The sequence below is a fragment of the Naegleria gruberi genome (assembly GCF_000004985.1).
Source record: "Naegleria gruberi genomic scaffold NAEGRscaffold_17, whole genome shotgun sequence".
Classification (NCBI taxonomy): domain Eukaryota; phylum Heterolobosea; class Eutetramitea; order Acrasida; family Naegleriidae; genus Naegleria; species Naegleria gruberi.
Genome location: NW_003163310.1, coordinates 250,460 through 267,846, shown reverse-complemented (window position 1 = coordinate 267,846; position 17,387 = coordinate 250,460). Strand labels below are relative to the sequence as shown.

The 17,387-nt window shown below is 34.4% G+C and overlaps 5 protein-coding genes across 5 annotated transcripts; 2 read left to right on the top strand and 3 right to left on the bottom strand.

The window, feature by feature from the left end:
* Positions 1–460: 460 nt before the first annotated feature.
* On the top strand, positions 461–1,369 carry NAEGRDRAFT_32700 (uncharacterized protein; the record flags this gene model as incomplete). Its single annotated transcript, XM_002678598.1, has 2 exons — positions 461–978; positions 1,096–1,369. 2 exons carry the CDS (start codon positions 461–463, stop codon positions 1,367–1,369), a joined length of 792 nt encoding a protein of 263 aa, XP_002678644.1.
* Positions 1,370–1,554: 185 nt separating this feature from the next.
* Positions 1,555–1,907, bottom strand: NAEGRDRAFT_32671 (uncharacterized protein; the record flags this gene model as incomplete). Its single annotated transcript, XM_002678488.1, has 2 exons — positions 1,555–1,817; positions 1,883–1,907. Coding segments are annotated over 2 exons (288 nt in total), but the record flags the coding sequence as incomplete, so codon positions are not given.
* A 571-nt stretch (positions 1,908–2,478) lies between these two features.
* On the bottom strand, positions 2,479–3,443 carry NAEGRDRAFT_79312 (uncharacterized protein). Its single transcript, XM_002678487.1, has one exon. The coding sequence runs from the start codon at positions 3,437–3,439 to the stop codon at positions 2,552–2,554; it is 888 nt and encodes a 295-aa protein (XP_002678533.1). The 5' UTR covers positions 3,440–3,443; the 3' UTR covers positions 2,479–2,551.
* A 556-nt stretch (positions 3,444–3,999) lies between these two features.
* NAEGRDRAFT_60529 (uncharacterized protein) lies at positions 4,000–15,738 on the bottom strand (the record flags this gene model as incomplete). The annotated part of the gene is made up of 3 exons (XM_002678486.1): positions 4,000–5,159; positions 6,449–6,450; positions 15,707–15,738. The coding sequence occupies 3 exons, from the start codon at positions 15,736–15,738 to the stop codon at positions 4,000–4,002; spliced, it is 1,194 nt and encodes a 397-aa protein (XP_002678532.1).
* Positions 14,087–17,371, top strand: NAEGRDRAFT_66196 (kinesin-14; the record flags this gene model as incomplete). Its single annotated transcript, XM_002678597.1, has 1 exon — positions 14,087–17,371. One exon carries the CDS (start codon positions 14,087–14,089, stop codon positions 17,369–17,371), a length of 3,285 nt encoding a protein of 1,094 aa, XP_002678643.1.
* Between the last annotated feature and the right edge of the window lie 16 nt (positions 17,372–17,387).

The window sequence follows — 17,387 nt, the reverse complement described above, 5'->3', positions numbered from 1 at the left end:
TGAGCAAACTATTCTAACTTTGATGGCTACCATTCAAGAACAAAAAACAACAAAGAAGGCAACTAATGAATTTGAAGATGAAATTTTGGAAGAAGGAGAAGAAGATGAAATTGGTGGACCTGGTTTCTTTGAACCAAGTGAAAAGGAAGTGTTGACTCACTCAGTTGATGCAGATCATTATAAAGTGAAAATGGGACATAGAGTTCAAACTGCTCAAGAGAAGAAGATAGCACTTGAACGTAAAAGAACAGAGAAGGAAATGCAAGAAGAGCAACAAAGAAAGGAAATGGAAGAAGAAGATAGACTCATTCGTTGTAATCCTCACTCTCGTCAAAAAATCATGACCAAGATTGGTATGAAGAAGGTCGGTAAGACTCTCGATCAATTGATTATCCTTTCATTTCTTGGTGGTGCATTCATTGGTATTGGTTCTATTGCTGCCCTTAAGACTGGTGGTAATATGCCTGGTCTTGAAAAGGAAAATCCTGGATTGACCAAATTGTTTTTCTCTGGTATTTTCTCAGTTGGTTTGACATTGGTCTTGTTGACTGGTTCAGAACTTTATACTGGTAATACCATGACTTTGATGGCTGCCTTATTGAGAGGTAAAATTAATCCATATGACCTTGTTAGAAATTGGACAACCAGTTTGATTTTTAACTTGCTTGGTGCTTTGGCTGTTGCCTACTTTTTCATGTATTTACCAACCCCAGCTCACGATATTGAAGAATCAACTAGAGCTGCCTATGTAGACTATGCAATTCACTTTGGAGAGAAGAAGGCGTTTAGAGGATTTTGGGGGAATTTTGTACTGGCTATTGCTTGTAATTGGCTTGTAGGTCTAGCTGTTTATACTACGTATGGTTCTAAAAAAATTACAGATAAGGTTGTTGGTTTGTTCTTACCAATTTTGGCTTTCGTTTCATCAGGTTTTGAACACTCCATTGCAAATGGTTTCTTTATACCTTTAGCGATGATGTAAGTTTCTATTTATTTAATTTTAGTAACAATTTAATTTATTTTTACTAATTTAATTTTAAAAATTAATATTTTTAATAATTAATAATTATTTATTTTTAATCATAATAATCATAGGTATGGTTCCCCAATTACTGTCTATGACTTTTTGATTGGTAACATGCTTCCAGTAACTATTGGTAATACTATTGGTGGTTCTATTTTAATTGGTGTCTTGTTTTGGTGGGCTCACGGTTGGAGAACTGAACACAAACACCACATGGACAATCTCTTCATTGACAAGCTTAAAAAGACACTGTCCACACCTATTCTCTCCCTCTATGATAAGATTAAGTGTAAGATTCTTGGAACTCCTTACTTAAAACAATCAGAATCGAGAGAAGAAATTTAATAACAGTTGTTATATACTCTCGAGTTGTAAAATTAGATCAGTAAAAATATTAATTTATTAATTCCCTTAAACAGAAGTTATCCAAAATTAAGAAATAATTCTTAACAATAAGAAAAAACACAACTGATTTCTTTTGAACAATTAGAATCTTAGTAATTTATTTCAATGTTACATAATTTATACAGTTAGTTTTCTTTTTGTACAGATGCCAAAGGAACCTCCTTTGGTTTATTCAATTCATAGTTAATCTTTCTAGTCAAGTGATATCCTTGAACACCAGAGTTAGCAACGTGCATTGAAAGCATGAGTAAATTTCTTGGAATGATAACCCAAGCAAATCTCATAAAGATACCACTGTAACAAAGTAAGGCAAAGGTCATTGGTCCAGAGACCTTTTCTGGTGGACGATCATGATCGATAACACCAGCAATAACGATTCCCCAGTTAACTAGACCATTCCGAAGCAGAAATTATATATTAAGGAAATTGTGAACACGAGTTAGAAATACCTACAGAATGGTCCCCAAAAGTGAGTAGTCTTTAATCCTAAATATTTTCATCATTTACATGTAACATCACCCAATCATACAATATGATCATATATAATCCAAAATATTATTTTAAATCATCAAATCCTCAACATTCCAACAGCTCAAACTTTCACTACCTACCTACAGGAGACTCCCACAACCTACGAAAGAGATTAGCAATCATGTTTTTTATTTTTTCTCTATTTTTTACCTCAACTGAGTGAGCTTATGTTGTGTTTGTTTTTCTATTAATTTGCCCGATAAATGAAGAGAACAAAAAAACTCCCCAACTAACAAGTGTTGCAACTTGCTTTCTCTTGTTGCGTTGTTTGATCAACAATTTGATTCAGTTCTTAGAAGAAAACGCGAAAAATTGCCTCTCAAGCAATTTTCGCTCAATAACACAAAAAAAAGAATCGAGCGGGAGATGATTCACATAATTGGTCCACATGCTGTATTTGCACTCATTACTGATGGTGGAGGTGATGGATAAAAACTGTGAGCTCTTTTGAAAGTTTCGTTTTTTCTGTTGGAATAGTTTTGAAGTTTCGGCAATATTCTACTAGTATCTGGCGAATTAAGAGAGATCAAAGTTTTATTTTACAAGGTTTTTTTGATCATGAATGTTCACATTCTGTCAAGTTTACAACAATTAAGCATAAATCTTGAGCTTGAGAATAATTGGAGCACCATTTCTTCCACCTCTAACTTTGACAGATCCATTTCTGAACTTTCTTGATTGCTTTCCTCTACCTTGATTTCCACTGACTGCAACTTGAGAATTTGATTCACTTCCACCATTATTATTATTATTATTATTATTGCTATTACCAGCATTTGATTGTTCAGCAGCACCATTTGCAGAAGAAGATGAAGATGAAGAAGATTGAGAATTACCATTGTTTGATTGTTCAGAGGCAGCAGCAGCATTGGATTGTTCAGCAGAAGCAGATGATTGTTCGGATTGAGAATTACCATTGTTTGATGATTGTTCAGAAGCAGATGATTGTTGTTGTTGTTGTTGCTCTTCTCCATTTTCATTAGAAGATGAACCACCTCCTGCACCAGTAATCTTATTAAGAGCAAAATCCTTAGCTTGATTGACAAGATCTGGATTATTACTAATGACATTCTTAGCAGTATTGAGCCACTTTGAAAGACCACCACCACTATTGGCAGCACCTTTGGAAGCAGCTGCAGCTCCATTTCTTCTACGACCACCAGTTGTGGCAGGTTGTTTGGCATTTCCATTTCTTGAATTGGCACCTGCTCTAGTATTAGCTCTATTAGAAGCAGTTGAGGCAGGCTTTCTTGAATTGGTTGCTGAAGCAGTTGTCTTCTTTGGGGTTGCAGTAGCTGCAGGCTTTCTACCAGCTGTTGTGGAGCTAGTTGTCTTTTTTGGAGTTGGTCTGCTTGCAGTTGCTTTTCTAGCTGCGGCAGCTTCAGTGGAACCTACAAAAACCAATACAAGAATGGCAGCAGTCAAGGCCAAGCCAAGAAGAATGTTTCTTCTAGTGTTCTTAGAGTTGTTCAACAACATTTTGTTTTTTTTTGAATTGAGAAGATTGAGTTTAGAATCCAATGATTGAAATTTATTGAAATTCGTTTGATGTTTATTGATATTTTGAGTAATAATACAAGAGTGAGTGTATTCGAAAATGTATTGTAAATAATTTATGCTGAAGAAGAGCTTGTTGCTGAGGTTGATGTTTTGTATTGGAGAGGATTGAGAGGAAATGATTTGAGGTTTGAGGGGAATTGATTTCATTGTATCGCGCGATACATCAAGTGTTTTACAATACTTCAGTATATTGAATAATACAATTCATCAGATTTCGTATGAAGAATGGATTATTACTGATTTGTGTGTAGAATACAACATTCTGAATTTGGCTATTGACATTCTGTTTAAGAATGTTAAAGATGAATATCATTTCAATAGCCAATACATTGTTGTATTGAAAGAGATCAATTTAAAGGACTTGTTTCAAGATTATTTGGTTTTAACCAAAGTATGAATGTATTGAGTTTTCTGGCCTTAATCATACACCAATTGTGTCATAAATTATGCTTGTATTGAATAGTATTTGTACAGTTTATTTATTTCAATAAATATTCGTGTTCTCCGTCCGTCTTTCTCACGTGAGCCTTGTAACCCTTTTCAAAGTCCTTGGAAGTAACAACATATCTGTTCTTTCTCACAGCTTGCATACCTGCTTCTTGACAAATGGCTGTAATTTCAGCACATGAAATCTTGTCTGGACGAGACACAAAATCTTCCAAATCAACATCTTCACCCAAATTCATCTTGCTTGTACAAACTTGGAAAACAAGACGTTTTTGTCTACGATCTGGAAGTGGGAATTCAATCTTTCTGTCCAAACGACCTGGACGAAGCAATGCAGGGTCCAATGTATCCCATCTGTTTGTAGCCATGATAACCTTAACGTTAGTGGTTTGGTCGAAACCATCCATTTGATTAAGCAATTCAAGTAAGATACGTTGCACTTCACGATCAGCACCAGTTTGAGCATCGAAACGTTTAGTAGCAATTGAGTCAACTTCATCTATGAAAACAATGGCAGGTGAATTTTCACGAGCCAATCTGAAAACGTCACGAACCATTCTTGGACCTTCACCCAAATACTTTTGTACAAATTCTGAACCAACAACTCTGATGAAAGCAGCAGTAGTGTGGTGAGCAACAGCCTTAGCCAACATTGTCTTACCTGTACCAGGAGGACCATAAAGCAAAACACCTCGAGGTGGGTCAATACCAATTTGTTCATATAATCCAAAGTGTGTAAGTGGAAGTTCGACAGCTTCTCTGATTTCTTGCTTTTGAATATCCAAACCACCAATATCGGAATAGGTAACATCTGGACGTTCATCAGCTGACACCAATTGTATGCTTGAATCAGCTTCTGGTGGTAAAACTTCAACCAATGCATTGGAGTGTCTGTGAAGAGCAACAGAAGCATTTGGCTTAAGAAGTTCTCTATCAATAGTACTCAAGATACGGACATGGCTTGAAGATCCTGTTGTTGATGAGATGATACCACTATTTTGATCGATCATTTCCAAGAATTGTCCAATAACAAGAGGAACAGATTTGATACGTTTAACTTCTTCCTTTGCTCTCATCAATTCTCTCTTGAGGTTCTTTTGTTCATATTTGACATATTCTTCTTGGATATCATTAAATTCAAGTTCACTTTCGATGTGTTTAAGCTTTTTGTAGAGGTCTTGCTCGGTAATATCTTGCAATGGTTTAAGCAAAATACTCAATTCGTCTTCTGTATTCTTTAAATCGACTTGGGTGCTTTCAGTATCAACATCCATTTGATCCTTATCACCTCCTGTGGATTGTTTCTTTTTGGAGAGTCCTAGTTCGTCCATTGTATTATTTGTTTATAATTTACAGAAAATTCTTGTGATCCAATCTTGATGTATATTCTTCCTTTAAAGATAAAGTCTTGCTGTGTTTTTCAATTTACAAATACTATGTATAACAATACAACAACCCGACCAAATATTTAGAGTGTATGAGATGAGAAGGAATGTATTCCGTGATCGATCCACTTAATTTTTTTGATGTTGTGATTCTGTTTTTAAAATTTAAAAATAGTTTTTCTTCCATGCTAAAGCAAAACACTCTGGCAAAGGCTTGTTCCCAAGCCATCAAATAACTTGGCTTGACAGAATAACTCTTTCATGGATTACTATGAGTGAACAAGAAAACACTCATCATATACTAGGAATATTATTTGATAAATATTACCAGCTATCTGTACTTCACTCTCCTTGATGATAACAATGTGTGATGCCACCAAAAAGGCTAAAAAATGAAACAAGCAATTTCTTCATCATCATCACGTACCGTCGTGAAACAAGTTATCGGTGGAAGAAGTACTTTAAATCTTGTGAATAACAAGGCTTTAACATCTGTTGTTAATTTCTCAAAAACTTCACGCGTTCTTAATCAACCACCAAAAGCACCAGAATCAGTTAAATATAACAAGAATGAACAATTAAAATCTGTTGCTTCAAATACTAGAGGAGGACAAGAAAGCAAATCTGGACCATCTTTATTATTTAAATTCCTTGTTGGTGGTATGGTTATTTCCGCAGGTGCTCTCGGTGTTTTGATGTATCTTCGTGATGATATTGAAAAGCTTCGTACTTTGGAAAAACAAGTTGCTGAACAACAATCATTACTCAATCAATATACAGCTGGTTCATCAACTACCTCCTTCCAACAAAATGACACTGAAAAAGATAGAGAAGAAAAGATCAAACATTTTAATAAGAAAGCTTCTTCTGAAACATCTGCTTTGGAATCACAATTGGAAACTGATTTGAGACAAATTGAATTCAAATTGGGTACCATCCAAGAACAACTTTCATCAATTCATAGTGAAAAATCAACCATCTCACAAAAAATTTCTTCTCTTCAAACTTCTCAAGAATCAATTCAACAAGAATTATCAAAACTCCAAAATGAAAAGAAGGAACTTTTACAATCCATTGATAATTTTGCCAAACACACCTCTACTCAAGTTGACGTTTCTACTTTGAAATCCAATGAAGGACCAGTTAGTGTTCAAGAAAGAGAACAATTTGTTATCCGTATTCAACAAATTGAAATGCAATTGGCTGCAAAGGAAAAGCTTCTCACTCAAGTTCAACAAGATTATGATAGCAAAGTCTTAAAGATCCAAACACTCTCTGAACAAGAAACTAAACTTGAAGTTGAAAAGATGTCGACTCAATTATCTGCCAAACAAACTGAATTGGAATTGATAAAGGAAAAACTCCAAAGAGAATTAAATGATGAAAAGATTAAACTCCAAGAAGATATGGCCAAATCCTTGAAGGAACAAGCAACTGAAGTTGGTTCTATTTATGCTTCTCATCTTGCCAAGAAGGATCAACAATTGAAACAAGTTGAAGAACATCTCCAAAAATTGGAACAAACATTTAATTCTTCAATTGGATATATTAACGACAGTCTCAAGATTCAAGAATACACAACAGCTATTATTTCTCTTAAGGATGCTGCTGAAAATAAGAAACAAGGATTCAAGAAGGAATTAGAAAAATTGAGACAAATTTCAAAGGAAGACGAATTAGTTCAAACAACTTTAAGTTTAATTGATGATAATACTGCAACAAAGGGTGCTTGTACATTGGAAGAGTTACGTGACAGATTTGCCACTGTTAAGAAGAGAGCCTTGACATCATCTTTGGCACCACCAAAGGCTGGATTCTTTGGTTTTGTTTTCTCAAAGATTGCCTCTGTATTTGTTATTGAAGAACAAGGTTTGGCTGAAGGTGACTCTGTGAATGCTTCACTTTCTCGTGCTGAATATTATTTGAAACATAGAAGATTAGAAGAAGCTTTAGTGGAGATTGTTAAGGTATGTGAAACAAAGGACAATGCTGATTTGTCATTTGTTTTGGGTGATTGGATGAAGGAAGCTGGCGATAGAGTTGTAATTGACCAAACCATTCGTTCCCTCCAATCCCATTTATTAATTCTTTCCCAGTCAGTTCAATAATTTAATAATAAATTAAAGGATATTATTATACAGTAAATTTATGGTAGATTTTGATTACAAGTATGTCAGTAATCAAAATCAAGGAGTGTTCAAACTCTGACAATGAATTTGAACTAATGTGATGTACAAGTTTCTTCTCACAGTTTACAATCTCGCACTCTTTCAGAAAATTACTTTCCTCCACATGGACAACCACCTCCACTATTATTGTTATTATTTCTATTATTATTGGTTGAGTTATTTTCTGGGGGTCTATCAGTATCCAATTTAATTGGTTTTTCATCTGTATTTGAAGGTGGAGCTTTGTCTTGTTCTTGTTGTTTCAAATAAGCTCGTCCCAATCTCAAAAAGACATCTGCAACACCACTAGAACTTTTTGCTGATGTTTCATTGAAAATAGCTCCAACTTCTTTGGCATATCTTTCTCCTTGGTGTCGTTCAATTTCACGTAAATCATCCAAATCTGATTTATTTCCTGTTACTGCAATTACAACATCCTCTGGTGCATGGGCTCCTAATTCCTTGACCCAATTCTTTGCATCGTCAAATGTTTTTTGTCTTGTAATATCATACACAACAATGACTGCATTGGATCCTCTAAAATACAATGGTACAAGGGCTGTCAATAATTAGTTGTAATAATAATAATTATTTTCCAATTTGTTGTTATTATTATTGTTGTTAATTATCGTAATGTTGATAATGATCAAATATTATTCTTGTTCAGTACTACATTCCACAAATTGAATTAAAAACAAACCTCTATATTGTTCTTGTCCGGCACTACATATCCACACACACAATTAAATACTATAAATAATACTATTTAAAACTTACGTATCCCAAACATTGAATTTGATCAATTTATCATCAATTGGCAAAATTTTAGATAAGAAGGATGCTCTAATAAGAATGAAATCACACACATGTAAAGTTTTGCAAAAAATCATAAACCTACCCTATTGTTGTTTCAATATATTCCTGAAACGTATCATGTATAAATCTGAGAACTGTCGAGGTTTTTCCTACACCCACACTTCCAACCAGTACAACCTTCATTTCGGGTATTTTGGCTTGAGGATTATTCATCATGGCTGCATGACCGTTATTATTCATTTTTTACACTTTTGTGATGGAGTTGATATGAAGAATGTGCCTTCCTGATTGGAGTACAGGAGGATTTAATATTGAATACCAAATTTGCTATTTGATTGTGTTATCTGAAAGCGATCTACTTTTCGAAAATAATTTAGAGAATGCAGGTTAAGAAAATAATAATAAATTGAAATTTGTGTTTTGCATTAAAATTTAGAAAAAATGCAACAAGAGAAAACATTCCGAAGAGATGAAACTCTAAATGCTATTGATGATGAGGATAGGAATAAAATACTTCTACCGTATGTTTCGATAGAGACTCATAACTTTTCGCTGATTCATTTGGAAAAGTTGGATGCTTTGGTTGAACATATTCAAAAATTCATGATTGAAAATAATTTTGATTCCATGATGACAATGGTGAATACAACAACGAATAAGATGATGGATGGAGAGGAGGAAAATGATCATTCCGATGATGATCATAATGTTAAGGTGGATGTATATTCGACTTTTGTTGAGGAGGTAAAACCGATGAGTGCTAAAGTAAATCAGGAAATTTATAAATTGAGAGAATCGCAAGAGTGGACTTTGGAAAATAATAATACTCGTCAACAAACAAGACATAGTGGAAATTTACCTGCTATGAGAGTACATACTTTTGAGGAAAAATTAGAAAATCCAAATACTGCAAAGAACTATTTCAATACTTTTGGACCTTTATTTTTCAAACCTGGAGAAGTATTAAGTGATCGATTAGCTTATGCTCTTGATATGGATTCTGGAGAGGAGGTACCACCCTATGTAGAAAATATGAAAAAAGTTGGATATCCTCCCAGTTATCAGGGCTATGAAGGAAAGTGTTTTGTGGAGGGTTTTGATTTAAAGTTTGATGAAAAAGTTGGACAAGACGAAAAAGCAACTCTATGTATTCCACCAGATAGGAAATACATAGGCTATTTTGGTCTCAATATTGCACCACCATACGAGGCAGATAGTCACAGAAAATGGGTTTACTACGATAAGAGCAATGACCCTTCACTGATTGGTAGATTTACAAAACATTCAAGCTCAAATCATCACGGAAAGTTCTTGAGCTACATGTCATTGAGAAATCACTTTCCAACACATAGACATAATTTTGATGCACCATTTGGAAGCTTTATTAATGATGATTTTAATGAGAATGATATTATAATGAGTGATTAATATTTAATATTGAAATTGTTTTAGTAATGATAATTGGATCATTTCAAAGCAACAAGAGATTTATTTATCACCATATCTACTCTTGAAATATTGGCAATATGCTACCAATTGAATCAAATTGTCAATCAAATTATTATCAGATTGTGTGGCCTCGGAATTACTCAATCCAGTTGGTATGGTTTGAAAGACAGAGAATTGCATCTTGATATTAAGAATTTTCTCCATCGTTTCCTTAGTAAATCTAAAACTTTTCTCATATTTCATTATTGATCTGTGTAGAGTTAACAATTGCTTGTTCTTTTCAGCTGTATGTAGGGATGGGCTACTTGGTTCCTCTGGTTTAGGCTGTTCATCTTGCGTTGTTGGGGATTCATCAACTGGTTTGCTTAGAACTATTTCTGTAATGATGGAAATAGCAATATTTGAAAGTTCTCTAAAATAGTTTACAATCTGAGAAAATCTTTCAGATGGAATGACATTTTCGTGCCTTGAGCGAAGATGAGTGAATTTCTCGCAATGATACTCTGCCATATTGGCTACAGTTCTCATGTTAACAATTACACATGATAAAAACAGCTCATTCAGCTCGTTGATGGTTGCCATCTCATTGAAGAATAAGCCTCTGTGATTATTAATGATGGTAATGAACATTCTCATGGTCAATATGGAAATATCACTATCAACAAAAACCATGGTATCTCGTTCCACAAGTGAGACAGGTCCTACCTCAATTCCTTCTACTTCGCTGGCAGTGTCATCACTCTTCTTTAGATATTTTACAGTTTCCTTCTTGATATTATTGATGGAAACAACAGTCAACCATTTGATGAAAGACAAGAGCCTACCAGACACAATTGCCTCTTTCATATTAGCATTCGAATATAAAAATGATTCTAAAAGATCCTTCTCTTGTTTTTCACTCACAAACTCAGTCAATAGCTTGAATCTCATATCATTATTCTGTATGGCCAAATAGAGAAGTTTCAAAATTTGCATGCTCTGCAAAAGCCATTGTTGATCGTCCAATGACCTGAAAAATGCATTCTTACTCAAATCCTGTGAAACTCTACTCAATAGCATGTCCCAAAACAAGTGAACTGCCTTTGGATTACTGAAGAAAATATTTCTAAATTCAGTATTCATCAAGGTGAACATGAATAAGAGTTTGAGAGAGTAATTACAGATTGAGTATTGGTACCGTTTCATCATGTCTTCTTCTTCCTTCTTTTCTGGATCATTTATACATTGTAAGAGCTCACTCATTGATTCATAGATCAGTGGCTTATTATTAGTGAGAGTAGTATTTTCAATTATTTTCAGAGCATTCTCTTTCTTGGTGGTATGAATTGAATATTTACTTATATGGAGAAGGAATAAACTCAATAGACTTGATAAGTTCTTATTTTCATTCTTACGCTGTGGTATCATTTCTTGAGTGATTTGATTATTAAAATTGTTATAGGAAAGTAAACTCCACAGAATGCTGTAAACTGATGGAAGACAAATGTGTAATTCCTCTCTCTTTTGATAACACAATAATCGATCCAATTGATTTAAAAATACAGCATCTAGGGTTGAGTTTTTAGCTATTCCATTTAGAAATTATAATTTAACATTCTTAAACTTACTCCTCAAATCATTGATATAAATCAAAAACAGTGGTCCATATAATTTATCATTCAAAAGGAAGGCAAATAAAAAGTTTGAACTCTCAATCACATCAGGCCTGAAAACTCTCTCATCTCCAGATAATAATAAAATTCTGACCATATTCTTGAAAAATTCATTTGTAAAATTTGGAGGCATCAATTCTAAATTTCCATTATTATTGACAGTAATATTAGGATTGAGTGATGATTCACTGCTAAAAGCACCTGTAACATTACTAATGGTTGGTATTCTCAAATCTGATGAAGAAAATAATGAATTTTCACCATTTGTACTATCACTTGTCACATTTCCTTTTGTTTGATCCCAATACAATTGAACATAATTTCTCATCATTTGATAAATCAAAACAATTCCATTCCTCAAAGTTAATTGTGCCTTTGGCGAGACAGATTCTTTACACCTATCAGCTGCCACAAACAAGAGAGAAAATATTTGATTTATCAACATTTCCATATCGTTAAATTGTAAAATTTCCTTGAAAACATCTTTCGGTAAACATTCGGTCGGATGAAATTCACCATCAATGAACAAAATATGTGACCAATTAAAATGTATCCACTTTCTCGATCGTAATGGTTGAACACCAAGATTAAACTCTTGTTGTACTTGTTCCTGCTGTGATGTAAAGAAGGAAGAGAAGAGAGACATTTTTTTGAATTAAATTGATTATAATAATCGTCTTCCAGTACTTGAAGGTTTTGATTTTTCCAATCATAATTATCTTCCATATGAAATAATTTCTTCTCTCATGTTTTTTGAATTAAGTTTGTTAGTTACTACAGTACATGCTCATCATTGAGAGTTTGATTCTTTGCAAAGGCTTGCGTAACAGTTACATTTTTTAAAAAAAAATTATAAAACCTTAACTTCCATTAAGAGAGGGAAAGAACGCATCAACTTTTACTATATTGCTTGTGTTTTCTAAGGGATTGAGGCCAAAGTGGAGCAATATAAAATTGTTGTTTACTGCTGATAACTTACAGATATAATATACAACTAGGTAAAATATACAAATAATAATAATGGAGAGTGAGAGCTTAATTGCTGCCGAGAGGGAACAAAATTATGATGATAGTGGTGAAATAATACTCGAAGATGATGTTACACTTTGGAGGGATAATGATGAATTGGCTGGGATTATGATGGGTAAGGTAACTGAAGAAGAATTGGATATGAGTGATGAAGATAAGATTGAAAAGTTAAAGAAGGAGATTGCCCTTCTGAATGGAACGATAAAAGAACAAGAAAAGAAGGCAAAAGTTGTTGCTCAACAGCTTTCTGGAGAACCTGTTAAAAAGGTTTCATCATCTGTACCAACAAAACCGACCTCAGAATTACCATCCTCCTCAACCAATACTAATACATCGATCGTCACACCATCGAAGACTTCTGCAGCTCCAGTCGATTTATCACCTTCTTCTGTGAGTTCTTATAGAGATGAAACACCATCAACTATCACATCACCAAAGTCTGAGAGAAAACCATTGGTGAATCCGATCAGACATTCAATAGTTCAAGATCCAAACGATATTTTATTCACTCAAGACCAATTAAGCTTATTGATTGAAGAATTAGAAGAACAGCGATTGGTTCTTGAAGAGGAAGGTTATTTTGTTCAAGCAGAACAAGTCCATCAGAAAATTGTTGATGTATACAGGAAGGAAGCAGGTAAAATAGAATTGTCATTTGTAAAATTAGGAGAATTATTAAGAATTGAAATCATGTCAGTGTTGGCCATGGATATGGACGCATTTGATATCACATGGGATCAAAAGCAAAAGTTATTCGAGAATCAATCTAAGGAATTATTGAAAAATACTATTGAAAGACAAAAATCTGAACTAGCACAAACTGAAAGAGTTCTTCGATCTCAACTCCATGTGCATAAACCAAAGTTCTCTAAGAATGTTCTTGACCAAAGAGCCAAAATTGTAACACTGGTCAAATCAAAGGAGTATCGACAAGCTGAAGCTGCTAGAAAACAATTACTGCCTTTAGAAATTAAAGAAATTGAGCAATTCGAGAAGAATCAAGAGGAAAAATTAAAAAAGAAATTGGTGTTCGTGGAGAGTAGACATAGACAAGAAATTGAAGTGTTGAGTCAAAGAATTTTATCTGGAAAGAGAGAATTGGAAAAGATGAGGAAAACTCATTTGATTTCATTAACTCAACAGCAAAATAATGTCATACAGGATTTTGATAACAAGTACAAGAAGAGTCTTTCACAAGTGAAACAATTTATTTCCAAATTAGACAATATCATGACAACAAAGAAGAAGAGTATTTCCAATTTTTTCAATACACTGCCTAGAGATGTTGAAGGATTTAAGGAGAATTTCACATCATTATTGGAGTCGCTCCAAAAGGATCACAAGAAAAACTATGCTCATCTCTATGAGAAGAAGGAATTAAAGCCTCTAGTTGAAAAGAAATCAACACCAGAAGCTCAACCAATCAACATTAGCAGATTAGTCCTGATTGAAGAATCCTTTGAGGATAATATTTAAACAATTGTAAAATATAAAATGATATTAAAATAATATAATATTAAGCAATCATTGTTAGAAGTTGGGTATTCTTATTACTTGAAAATTGCCTCCTTTTATTTGGCGCCAAAAAGTAAAAACGAAAATTCATCTCATAAAAAAAGGATGCAACGTCCCTCTTCCACAACAAGAGTAGTCTCCGGAAGTACAACACCCAACAAGGCTAACATTTGGGCATTGAGGAAGTCTACATCAAGTTTACCCTCTTCAAATACAATCAATAATTCCTCATCGACACCATCATCAGGCTCATGGATCAGAGAATCTTCACTCATCATTCCCTCCAATATTCCCAACAAGAATAACAATACTAAGGCTGGTGGTGTGATGATGATAAATTCCGATCAACAAGTGCAACAAAAACCTGAACAAGATACACTCTCGATATTAAATGATTTGGCGAATCAATCCTCCCCTCTCCCAATCACCAAATCTTCCTCAACTCTAACTCCTTCCAACACTAACAAATCATCTCTTACCACATCAACAAACGGTGTCATCACTCCAAACAAGACAAGTTTTGGTGGCTTAAAGAAGATGCTGTACAATAAGTCTAATGATGAGAATGTGGAAGCACCAACCCATCAAGGAAAGACTCCTAATAAGACACCTTCCAAGAAGGTATCTTTTGAACTTGTCACCAAAAAGAAAACACCCTCCGTTCTACAACCTCAAAATCCTAATATTATTCCACAAACAATTACTAAAGAAAATTTGAAAGTGTCACCTGAAAAGGTAGAAAAAGTTGTCGCCCAACCTGCTATTTCAAATCAAGGTGAAGAGAAATTTTCATTTACAGTTTTTTCGACAATTACACAAAAGAATTACAAAATTCTGATCAAATATAAGGATGTGAACAAATTGAAGGTTTACAAGATTAAATCCAATCTTCACCGAGTTGTAAATGTACCAGTTGAGGAGCAAGTACTTTACGCCTCTGTACCTACACAAGAAATCTCAGTTTCTAAACCGCTCGAGGACCATGTAACAGGATCATCTTTGAGCTTGTCAGATAAAACTGTGCTCATTCTTGTCCATATTTCTCAAAGAAAGCAATATGAAAATCAAATCGAAAAGAGGCAGTCTCCGAATAAGGTAAATCAACAACAAAATGATGAAATGCTTCTCGAAGAAGAGCAACCAAGACCTCCAAAAACTCCGTCTCCAAACAAGCTCACTTCACCAAGTAAGCAACCCCTTCAACACGACTCTCCTCCTCAACAATTATCCTCCCCAAATCAACCATACCAAAACGATTCGAAATCCCCTTCACCTATTGCAAAACAACTTTCTCCAAAGTTATCTTCTTCACAATCTGAGGATCGAAATGAAGAATATGATCTGGATGATTCTTTTATCAACAGTTTTATTAATCCCACTAGAGATAATGAAGCAACCAAGACTGAACCAAGGAATAACATGAGTATGAATACCTCCTCCTATATTGTATCATTTTCAAGCAGCCCTCCTAGAGACTCAGTCTTTTCTCCTAGATTCAAAATGTCAGATGTTGAGGCTGAGAGAGAAAAAACCATAAGAATGGCTCTTGAAAAACATTTTCAAAATCAAATGAATGACGAGAAATTGAAACTGTCAAGGAAGTATGCTTCTGAAAAGAAGGAGATTCTACAAAAGGCAAATGAAGATAGGCAGGAGTTAATGACTGAAAATACAAGGCTAAGGAAGGAATTGTTATCAGAGAAAGATATACAAAAAACACCTTACGGAACAAGAGGAGGAGCAGCTTCAGAAGACATTACAAAACTCAAGCAACAACTGGCCGAACTGCAAGCTAGCATCAGGGAAAGAGATGGGAAAATTGTGCAGATGGAGAATTCTGCAACGCAATTGAAAAATGAACTAGTTCAAGAATCTCAAGTTTGGAGAAACAAGTTTGAAATTGAAAAACAAGTAGCATGGAATAGAGAGAAGGATACAATTTTAAGAAATTGGGCGGAAGAAATAGAAATTCTGAAATTGGTTCAACAACAAGAAAGGATAGAATCTCAGAATATCATTGACCAAATAGAAACAGAGCTTGAAGTTGCTAATCAAAAGATAGAGTCAGATAAGAAGTTTGTTGATTCTGCAGAATATGCAATTGAAAATTTAAAGAATCAAATTGGAAAATTAATGAGAGGTGATTATGATACTGCAAGTTTAATAATGGAAGCTGCAAAGGAGCGAGCTTTAATTGAAAAGAGGTATAATGACCTCTATTCAGATTATAATGCTCTTAGAAATTTATTCGAAGAGGAAGTTAAAAAGAGAAAGTCCTTGCACAATCTTGTGGAAGATATGAAGGGAAATATTCGAGTAATAGTAAGAATGAGGCCTTTAATAGGGGATGAACAGGCGACTGACCTTTCAAATGGAAGGATAGACATTAAAGATGATACAACTATCACTGTTGGAAGTCAAAATCTAGGACTGAAAGAGTATGACTTCTTTAAGGTGCTTGATGAAAACATTTCCCAAGAGGATGTTTTTGAGCACGTGAAACCAATGCTTCAGAGCGCACTTGATGGCTACAATTTGTGTATTTTTGCTTATGGCCAAACGGGAAGTGGTAAAACCTTTACCATTCATGGGGAGGATCAATCTAACCAATGTGGATTAATTCAAAGAACAGCTGACTATCTGTTCTATTCTTTAGAAAAACAAATGTGCTCAAGGACTGAGGCTTTCTCCATCTCATGCAGCATGGTTGAATTGTATCTTGACACTTTGAACGATCTCTTTGAAAAATATCAAGATTCAGAGAATCAATTTAAGGCCACAGATAAGAGAAAGCCTCCACAACTCAGACAATCAAAGAACGGTAAGATGTCTGTCACAAACTGTATCGAAGTAGATGTGTATCATCCAAATGATTTGGTTAGATTATTGGAATTTGGAAATGAGGTAAAGCAAATTTCCAAAACTGACATGAATGATCAGTCCTCAAGGTCACACACTATCTTTACTATCAAAATCAGTATGGAAGGATATACTCAACCAACCTCTCTCAACCCACAAGGAAGACTATTCAAAAAGGAAAGTAAGATTGCCTTTGTTGATTTGGCTGGTTCTGAGCGAGTTTCCAGATCGAATTCCATTGGTGATAGATTTAAAGAAGCTCAGCATATTAATAAGAGTCTCTCAGCATTGGGAGATGTGATTGCAGCCCTCTCTACTCACCAAAAGCACATTCCATATAGAAATTCTAAACTCACTCTCATGTTACAAGATATGATTGGAGGCAATTCCAAAACTCTCATGTTTGCCAACGTATCACCAGATAAAAAGAGTGTTTCTGAGACAATCTCTACTCTAACATTTGCTTCCAGAGTGAAATGTGTAAAAAACCACCCAATGTTATCCAGACAAATAGTGACTGATGAAAATTAATTTATTAATAAATCAA